This window comes from Zootoca vivipara, chromosome 4 (assembly GCF_963506605.1).
Source record: "Zootoca vivipara chromosome 4, rZooViv1.1, whole genome shotgun sequence".
NCBI classification, from domain to species: Eukaryota; Metazoa; Chordata; class Lepidosauria; order Squamata; family Lacertidae; genus Zootoca; species Zootoca vivipara.
The window spans coordinates 84298613-84309099 of NC_083279.1; the positions used below are offsets into that span (position 1 = coordinate 84298613).

A 10487-nucleotide genomic window follows, 5' to 3' on the forward strand; every position below is an offset into this window, starting at 1 on the left:
GCAACATTTGGGACTTTTTAGTTTAGAGAAGAGGCAAGGAAGAGGAGACCTGATCAGACGTTCATAAAGAGTGTATGGCGAAAAGTCCCTCCCCCCTCTTGTTAACACTAGAATTCATGGGCATCCAATGAAGCTGAATATTGGAAGATTCAGCAGGACTGATCAAAGAAAGATTCATGCAGTACATAGCTAAACTATGGAACTTACCTGACAGAGGGCAGTGATGGCCACCAAATTGGATGGCTCCCAAGGAAGATTAGATGAATTCATGGGGGGGAAGGCTATTTATTGGGGGGACACAGGTGGCGCTGTGGGTTAAACCACTGAGCCTAGGGCTTACCAATCAGAAGGTCGGCGGTTTGAATCCATGCGACGGGGTGAGCTCCCGTTGTTTGGTCCCAGCTCCTGCCAACCTAGCAGTTCGAAAGCACATCAAAATGCAAGTAGATAAATAGGAACCGCTACAGCGGGAAGGTAAATGCCGTTTCCATGTGCTGCTCTGGTTCGCCAGAAGCGGCTTTGTCATGCTGGCCACATGACCTGAAAGCTGTACGCTGGCTCCCTCGGCCAATAATGCGAGATGAGCACCACAACCCCAGAGTCGGTCACGACTGGACCTAATGGTCAGGGGTCCCTTTACCTTTACCTTTATGCAATGCAGAAATGCTACTGAGGCCAGTTAGGGAGCACAATCTCCCATAAAAGCCGTCGGAATTGATGTCATCTCAGGCGACTTTCCTCAGGGAACCTCTGGAAAGTTCTCTGGTGAGCATCTGAAATCCAGTCTTTTCAGTGGTGGCACCAAAAAACTGTGGAACCCCCATCCTCTTGGAGGCTTGTCAAGCCGCACCTCTCCGGTTTGCAAAGCTTGTGACACACTTTTGGCATGAACATTTCCTTGTTGCTGTTGTGTTACTTTGATGGATGTTCTTACATAATTTTCTTTTAAAGGTCGATTTTATCGTTGCCTCTCCTTTTTTGTTATTGTACACTGCTTGGTTATTTTTTTATGAAAAATGGGTACATCAGTTGAGTAAACAAAGAAAAGAAGGAAGTTCGTGAGTGGGGATAGAGAGGTCGTATTTCACAACTGTACCAAGAAGTCTATGGTATTGTTAGGTTTCTCAAATATTAAGCCCCCTGATTAGTAGTTCCTTCTTTTGTTTCCTTTCCTTTTTAGGTCACATTTACTTCTTCTCAGGCCCCAAAGCCTATAAATACGACAAGGAAAAGGAAGATGTGGTTAATATTGTGAAATCCAGCTCCTGGGTGGGCTGCTGAACTGAAGTGGGAAGTGGATTATCACAGCGAGCTAGAAGATAACGGGACACTTTTGGAGCCTGTCAGCCAAAATCACATTCTGTGGATTTGATTCCAGAAGCACAATGGCAAAAGGATGTGCCGTTATTGCTCAAGCCCAGAAAAAAAGAAGAGAACGCATCAAAAACAAAAACGACACAATAGCATTTCAGATAGCTTGGGGAAACCCCCGGGGGGAAAATTCCATGTACAGTGGTACCTCAGTATATGAACACAATTGGTTCTGGAAGTCTGTTCATAAACTGAAGCGTTCATAAACTGAAGCAAACTTTCCCATCGAAAGTAATGGGAAGTAGATTAATCTGTTCCAGACGGTCCACGGAGTACTTAAACTGAAGCGTTCATAAACTGGAGCGAACCTTCCCATCGAAAGTAATGGAAAGTGGATTAATCCGTTCCAGACGGGTCCGCGGAGTACTCAACCTGAAGCGTACTTATCCCGAAGCATGGGTGTAATTGGTTCCGGAAGTCTGTTCATAAACTGAAGCGTTCATAAACTGAAGCGAACTTTCCCATTGAAAGTAATGGAAAGTGAATTAATCCGTTCCAGATGGGTCCGCGGCGTTCGTAAACCGAAAATTCATAAACCGAGGTGTTCATAAACCGAGGTTCCACTGTACTCATCTTTTAAAAGTCTGTTATCTTCAGGGATAGAAAGGGAAGATGGACCCCAATGCTCTACTGACACTTCTACCCCAACAATGTTTCCTCAGAACAACGGCCGCATTATGCCAGGGGATAGGGGATGGCAGCCACCACTGAGGGGGTGCCATTTCCATCCCATAATGCCCCTGGAACCACACGAAGCACCACCTAGCATCACTGAAAGCGTGTGATGATGTGTGGAAGTGCAAATGATGGCAACTGGTTGTGTGTTTCAGTCAAGGATGGGAGAGAAGTTCCATCCAGGCCGCACCTGCACCATACATTTAAAGCATTATTGTGCCACTTTAAACCATCATGGCTCCCCCCCCCCAAGAATCCTGGGAACTGTATGGGTGCTGAGAGCTGTTAGAAGGTCCCTTTCCCCACATGGTTCTACAATTCTCAGAATTGCCTCTTCTTGGATTTTTTTTTTCCTCTGTGAGGGGGAACTCCAAACAACACACCACAGTTTGCGGGGAAGCCGTGGTTGTTTGAAGCGGTATGATAATACTTTAAATGCATAGTGCAGATGGCACCTCAGTGAATATTTAAAGACAGATTTGCCTAAGTCATGCTTTCTGAAACAATACACAAACTGGTAACTAAAGCCATCCTTGGAACATTGCCCTTCTCCTCCCAAGAAATGTATACATTAATACAAAAGTGTGCAATCAGATGCATATGTAAGGCTGGAATATCCCTCTTAAAATTTTGGAATGCAGTGAGGGAGCTTTTTATTTGCCTTGAAAATGGGGAAGAAAAGTGTCTAGGCCAACGAGATGGGAGAGCAAACCAAACTGTTATCCAGAGGAATGGATGCGAAACAATTCATGAGGGAAAGTCTAGAATTAACGACTTGCCTAATCCTTGGATTTTTATGTTGTGGACCAGCCTGTGGTCTTCAGATGGTATGCAAATTTAATAAATAAATAATAATATATTGATGAAAACAAGCTATAGAAATGCATTATATTGGGGAAATTGCTTTGCAAAAAAATGTGTATATTAGGCAAAATTGCATGGGAAAATGCAGGAGAGTTTTCATGATAAAAGAAATTTGCATGAAACTGATGAGAAAATGTGGAGAACTGGGTTTAGGATGGGGGGGGGATGAGAAAAGGTCAGAGTCACGCATCCCAAGTTGCAGCTGCTGCAACAGAAGTAACAGAAAGGAAAGCCTGCTGCCACCCCATATGCCATGGAGGGGGGGGGAATCTCCCCACTTCCTCCTGCAAAAAGAAAATCAGCACATGATCCACATTCACTGCTTGCCAGGGGTGTAGCAATGGAGGGGCGATGGGGGCGGGTCGCCCTGAGCTCCACTCTGGGGGGGGTGCAGCGCCGCCTCCCCACCTCCACCTCCGATGGCCGCCGTTGCCGCGGCCCGACCGCCATCGCGGAGGCCCCGATGTTCCTTGGCGCGTGCTTTGCTTGTTCCTGGGTGAGGGGCAGGCCAGGGAGGGTTGTCAACGGCCGCCACTGATGCCCCTCCCTGGCCCGCTCCTCACCCAGGAACAAGCAAAGTGCTCACCGAGCAGGTGAGCTGCGGAGAACCGAGGATCCCGCCACGGTTTGCCGCTGCCGACGCTTGAGCGCAGGCATTGCAGAGGGTCACGGCGCTTGAGCACCGGCGGCGGCAACCCACTCCGTACGGTGCATGTGCAGCATCGTGACGCTGTAGATGCGGTGCTGCAGATGCACTGTACGGAGCAAGTTGCTGGCGCTGCGGTGCCGGGGTCCTAGTGCCGGCATCAGCAACCCACTTCAGAGCGCCCTTTACAGGAAGAAGCAAAGCAAGCTCCAGAGTGGGTTCCCGCCGGCGGCGCTAGGATCCCGGCCCCGCAGCGCCGGCCACCCGCTTCAGAGCTTGCTTTGCTTCTTCCTGCAAAGGGCGCTCTGAAGCGGGTTGCCGGACCAGCACTCCAGAGCGGGTTGCCGCCCCCGTTGACCAAGCGGCTCGCTATGCCGCTGCTGCTTGCAAATGGGGTGACATGTCTGTGGTGGCCATTTTCACCCCACTCTAGAAGAGTACCTGAGGCAAGATCACATTGCAGTCTGCACCGGAGTGGAGAACTTATTGTGTTGAGTCTTAGGGTGGCATTCGCTCCTGGGCAACCTTTCAGTGGCAGGTGGGCATGAGTGGTGATTCTTGTACCCAGTGCTTTTTTTTCTAGAAAAACAAGTGTTGGTACTCGCCAGCAAACAGGGGGAGGGGCATGGCCTGATCGAGAAAAGGAAGCATTTCTCCATTAAACATTAGAAAGAACTTCCTGTCAGTAAGAGCTGTTCGGCAGTGAAATTTGCTACCAAGGAGTGTGGTGGAGTCTCCTTTGGAGGTCTTTAAGCAGAGGCTTGACAGACATATGTCAAGAATGCTTTGATGTTGTTTCCTGCTCGGCAGGGGGTTGTACTGGATGGCCCTTGTGGTCTCTTCCAACTCTACGATTCTATGCTTCTATGATTCCATGCTTTCCAGTTTATTATAGCGGGGAAAGTAACCTAACACAATATCTACTCAGAATCACAACACTCAGTACCAACACAACAGTACCAACACTTGAGTATCTGAAGAAGTGTGCATGCATGCAAATGAAAGCTCATACCTAGAACAAACTTAGTTGGTCTCTAAGGTGCTACCAGGGACCCAGGTGGCGCTGTGGTTAAACCACTAAGCCTAGGGCTTGCTGATCAGAAGGTTGGTGGTTCGAATCCCTGTGACGGGGTGAGCTCCCGTTGCTTGGTCCCAGCTCCTGCCAACCTAGCAGTTCGAAAGCACGTCAAAATGCAAGTAGATAAATAGGAACCGCTACAGCGGGAAGGTAAACGCGTTTCCATGTGCTGCTCTGGTTTGCCAGAAGCGGCTTTGTCATGCTGGCCACATGACCTGGAAGCTGTACGCCGGTTCCCACGGCCAATAATGCGAGATGAGCGCGCAACCCCAGAGTCGGTCACGACTGGACCTAATGGTCAGGGGTCCCTTTACCTTTACCTAAGGTGCTACTAAACTTTTTTTTTAAAAAAAATTAAATTAAATTATTTCGACTGCATCAGACCAATACGGCTACCTACCTGAATCAGAATCACAGTGATTATGGCAAGCATGCTCACTGTCTCTGCAGTGATATTGCAACCTCAATTACTGTGCTATTTTTTTTAAGCTCCAGGGATGGCGGAAATTGAGCAATCCTGATAAAGAACCCAAATGCTTGAGGAGGGGAAACCGCAACACTACATTGGATAGCCTTGCCCAAGCCACAGAGATGTGCAAACTTCCCCCGCCTGCAACTTTGCAGCTCTCTAAACCATACCAATGTTTAGGCACAGCAGCCCCGCTCCTAGGCAAGTTTACTCAGAAGCAAGGCTCACTTAGTGACGGCTGGGGGCCCACTGAGAACGGTAGGGCAAAAGGCAGGGAGCCCAAACAGTAGGTGGGTGGCACTGAGAATATAAAGACAAGCAGGCCGAGCTGCCCCCCTCTCTAATCATTGCAAGTATGCAGGCAATGGAGGGCTAGCTGATGGTAGCTGGTGGCATAGGGACCAATTCTAAAGGACTGAGGCATCTTCAGCCCCTGCAAAGTCTGTTGGGATGGGGCTGAGCCCCCTCAATCTTGAGGAGGCTGAGTGCAGAGCTGACCTCCTGATGGTCAGCCTCTTCCACCCAAGCCCCTTTCTTGCGATGGGGCATCCAGGATTGTCCGGAGTGTTCCAGGGGTCTTTCACCAGGGGGTGGGGGCATCACAAGATTGCTTGGAGTGGCAATGAAAGGATGGCTCCCCTTTCCAGCCCTGTCGCTGCTCTGCCTCCCAATGGGTCACCCACTGCCTCTTGGACCCAGTCCAGGGCAGGGAAAGCAGGGACAATGAGTCGCATGATGCCTTGGCCCCATCCTCTTCATCCGCCAAGCTCACTTCCACTACAGGGCCAGGCGTGGCGAGGCCAGCAAGCCAGGAGCTGAGCGCAACGTCACACCGTGCTACCCGGGTCCCCACTCAGCCTCCTCTAGTCATGCACATGATGCTCGTCATCACATGTGCAATGTGTATGATGTCACACACGCACGATGGGCCCCCCAATGTTGGGTGCAACTCGGCGCCTCCGGCTGGTGCAGCAGCACCCCATATTTCCTAATACCTAGCCTCCCCTGGGCTTTCTTGTATGCAAGCATGTTTTGGATTGTAGCCTTAAAGGCCGTTTCTGGTGAGCTTGATGTTTGTAAGATTCTGTTCTTAGGGAAATTGGGTCCTCCCACGTGTTGCGGTGAGACCTGGCAACCAAACCCTTGTGTTGCGTGTGGGTATGATTGGATAGCCACAACACCCGATTGGTAGGTCCCTTGATGCAGGGTTCAATCAGGCCAATGGGACACAGACTAATCGGATCAAGGGACCTACATATACCCATGCATGTGACCCAGAGCTTCCTCTTTCGGCATTTAGCATCGGAACACCCACCCACCTCTCCCTATATTTAGGGCTTGCACCATGCTATGCCGTTGTGTGTCATCTGTTGTTGGGACAGGGGCACAGCAGGAATTTTTCCCACTTGGCTGATTGGCTGGTGCCATTTGGGTTTCGCCTGCCGCATAGCAAATCATCACAACTTGTAAGGTTGCGGATAGGCTCTGGTTCAGGTGATAGGGGTGGGGGAGCCCTCTCACCATCCCTATGTGAAGGGTATTCCATTAAAGGAATCCAGGGACTCAATGGTTTGGTCAACCCTGTGAGGGGCTTGTTCCCGTGCCTGAGTCCAGGGGGACATCTGGGTGGTGGACATAGCATGTTCCTAGCTTTCCGCCTATCCAGGTGTTCACCCTAGGCTGACCTATGCTGGAACCCTGGGTCAGTACTACCTGCAACAGTGCAGGGAGCTAGTCGAACCACTCACTTGCTGTAATCAATAAAGTTGTGGCCTAAATTCTGCCAAACACCAAACCAAAATTTGAGTCTTGTCTGAATTTATTTAAGGGGGAGGTTTAAAGGTCTTCACACACAAATACTGTAGAAGGAAGAACTGGGCATGACTCAACATTTCGTAATGAACAGGTGATGTCTTTTTTTTAAAAAAAAAGTATTTCCTGATCCTGGGGTTTAGTTTGAGCCATTCAGTATGAGCCTCTTATTGGTTAGTCAATTGCTTGGGTTATGGAATGTTAAATTAGTTAATCAGTGGGCGACCTGCGTTTGTGTGCTGATGTGCATGTCGGCAGAGTGAGTGCCAGGAAATGGCCAGGTGTGGAGGAAAGATATTCTCTTCCATGCCATGTCAGTGACTCATTTTTGAAAGCCTCCTACTGCCATTTCCCATGCATGCTCACCACACATTTAAAGCACATTTTAAAGCTACCTTGACAGTCAGGCCCTCCCTCCCCTCACAAGAATCCTGGGAACTGCAGCTTTCCCCCCACAGAGATACGACCTGGAGCGCCTTTAGCATACTACAGTTAAACCATGTCGCTTCGATTGCTGGGAACAGGTGCAATCAGCCAATGCAGGATTTAACCCCACCCTCCTATCGGATGACACCACATGTTATTACAGCTGATGGATTATGGATGACATCACAAGTTATGACAAGCATGGGTTGGGGGAAACAGCCTTGCGAGCAAATTTTGACCCCCTGGTAGACCAAAAGTCTACCATTGAAAGGAAGTTTCCCACTCCTATTTCATAGTATTACTTCCCAGGCCTGTTCTTCAGAATCCCCTTCCTAGAAGGACATGTATAAGTCATTTTTTGCTGGGTTTTTAGCTATCCGTTCTAATTTAGGACAGTTAATGTTAGTTAAAACTCCAGTACACTTCTGTGTTGCTTGGTCCTTATTCCCAGCTTATTTTTCTCCCTTCTAACCTTTTTTTGTTGTTGTTGTTGACAGTGGCCTTGTGCTAATGAATTATTTTGAAGTGTGCTTATTGCATTCTTTAATAAATGAACACATGTACACACACACATTTTCAAGCTGCAATTCTTTCTTTCTTTTTACATAATTTATTTGGCAAGATTTACACTTAGTCAGAACTGCATCTCTAAGCGGTTAACAGAAAATAGTCATGTAGATAAAAGCAAGAGTTTTGAAAGCAAATATACACGATAGAATGGCAGGGGGCAGTACCGGATTTATGTATAAGATAAACAAGCTTTAGCTTAGGGCCCCACTCTCTTGGGGCCCCACAAAAAATGTAAAGGAAAAATAAACTGGTGTAATTTTTGACTTTCTTTATTTGTTATCTTAACCCTTGTCTTGGTGTTTTGTATCCAATTCTGGAATTCCCTTTGTCCGATTATTTATATGTCCATTTCCCTAATTTATGAATTATAATCCTTCTTAAAACGTTTTGTTACGTGCAAATGGTTTTAGATACCTATTAGGTCCACAAATTACCATATAGCATATAGGTAAAGGTAAAGGGGCCCCTGACCGTTAAGTCCAGTCGCAGACGACTCTGAGGTTGCGGTGCTCATCTCGCTTTATTGGCCAAGGGAGCCAGCATTTGTCCGCAGACAGCTGTGGCCAGCATGACAAAGCTGCTTCTGGCGAACCAGAGCAATGCACGGAAACACCGTTTACCTTCCCGCCGGAGTGGTACCTATTTATCTACTTGCACTTTGATCTGCTTTCGAACGGCTAGGTTGGCAGGAGCTTAGACTGAGCAATGGGGGCTCACCCCATCATGGGGATTCGAACCGCCGACCTTCTGCTCGGCATGCCCTAGGCTCTGTGGTTTAGACCACAGCGCCACCCGTGTCCTATTCAACACAAAAAATAGCAACAAAGGACAGCTGGTCATATAAAGGGCCCCATTACCTTCAGTAGTTTAGGGCCTCATCAGACCCAAATCTGGCCCTGCATGGGGGTAATCAAGCTCCTTTGATCTACAGGCCAACCGAATCAAAGGTAGCATACGAATCAAGTGAGATTGCAATCTAGAATCCCTTCTGATGTCACAAAGGCTTACAGAAGCAAGAAGAGCACTGCTGGATCAGCTCAAGGGCCATGCTCTTATAGTGGTCAGTCAGATACTACTGGGAAACCCACAAGCAAGACATGAATGTGATAGCTTCTGCTGCACTGTCTCCATTTCCACCAAGCAGTGCTTTCTTCCACTTACTAGACAGGTGACAGCTTCTCTCCTGATCTCCAGCATATAGATAGTTTATGTGACATTTAAATCCCACTTATCCTCCAAGGAACCATAAGTCACAATCAGCACAGGCGAGGACCACCACCCTTTTGATCCTTAAAACAATTACACATTTCCTTTCTGCTTCTGATGAATGACCCTTCATGACTGTATAGCAGAGGCAAGGAACCTTTTTTTGGATACATGGGCCAGGTGCTTGTCAGGATTAGTCTCAAGGGCCAAATTTGACAGCGACATCAAATGCAAGGTGTTTTGAAGTCTCAAAAATGGGACTTCAAAGCACCTGGCAAGGCGTTGGTAAAACAATAGTTCTCCACCCCCCTTCACTTTGGCAGGGCATTGAAGAGGGACCACAATGGGCATCTAGTTTAACCCCTTGCAGTGCAGGAACCAACCCCCTGCAGTGCCAAATGTGGGGCTTGAACCCATGGCCCTGAAATTAAGAGTCTCATGCTCTGCCAGCTGAGCTATGCAAACCATGTTCATGTTTTGCTTATGAGTATCTTCTTTGGAATTATTATTATTATTATTATTATTATTATTATTATTATTTCCCACCTTTTCCCCAGACTAGGACTCAAGGAGGCTTACAAAAATTAAAATTACACAGTTAGCATACAGAAAAAACGTATACAAGATAATAGTTTAAAAGTAATTAAACTAGAAAACGACAGCATTTTACACAGATTGAAGAGAATGTGCAAGTTGGAAATGCACGAGAATCTTCTGCATCACCTGGAAATGAAATATGTGAAATTTCTATCTTGGGCACAATGAAGACGCCAGGGACTGAACCTTTTCAGTGCAATGTGTGTGCCACTCGCTGAGCGAGGGTCTCCCCATATAGCATTATAGCAATAATGCCTTAAGACCACAGAGGCACCAATCTAATCTTTCCCAGCACTCTTGGAATTGTGTCAAAATGGGCTTCTTGATCAGCTCTTCCATGAGCTGTTACTTCTCATATAGTTCTTGGTAGACAAGGAGAACTGAGTGACGTCCTCCTTTAGGCAACTCTGGGTGCCTGAAATGGCTCATCAGTCTCTCTCTTGTGCAAGAGGAATAACACAAATTCCTTCTTTCCCCCCTCTCGTGTAATTTTACAGACTTTGAATCATTTCCACCATCCCTATAGCTTTCAAAATTTACACTGTTCTGACTGGCAGCAGGGTCTGAGGCAAAGGTCTTTCATAACTATGTAAGAAGTGCCTGCTGGATAATAATCACAATCATAATCATAATCACAATCATAATCATTTAATATTTATACCTCACCCATCTGGCTGGTTTCCCCATGATAACATGATAAGACATCAAACATTAAAAACTTCCCTATACAGGGCTGCCTTCAGATGTCTTCTAAAAGTCAGATAGTTGTTTAT

At 47.3% G+C, this 10487-nt stretch overlaps 1 protein-coding gene across 1 annotated transcript in view; it reads left to right on the forward strand.

Moving 5' to 3' along the window:
- LOC118085102 (matrix metalloproteinase-20-like) overlaps positions 1 to 1281 on the forward strand; it is a 28889-nt gene extending 27608 nt beyond the window's left edge. The window contains exon 11 of the mRNA XM_035115396.1: positions 1181 to 1281. Coding sequence (XP_034971287.1) covers positions 1181 to 1281 — 101 coding nt within the window. The remainder of the gene's footprint in view (positions 1 to 1180) is intronic.
- Positions 1282 to 10487: the final 9206 nt, after the last annotated feature.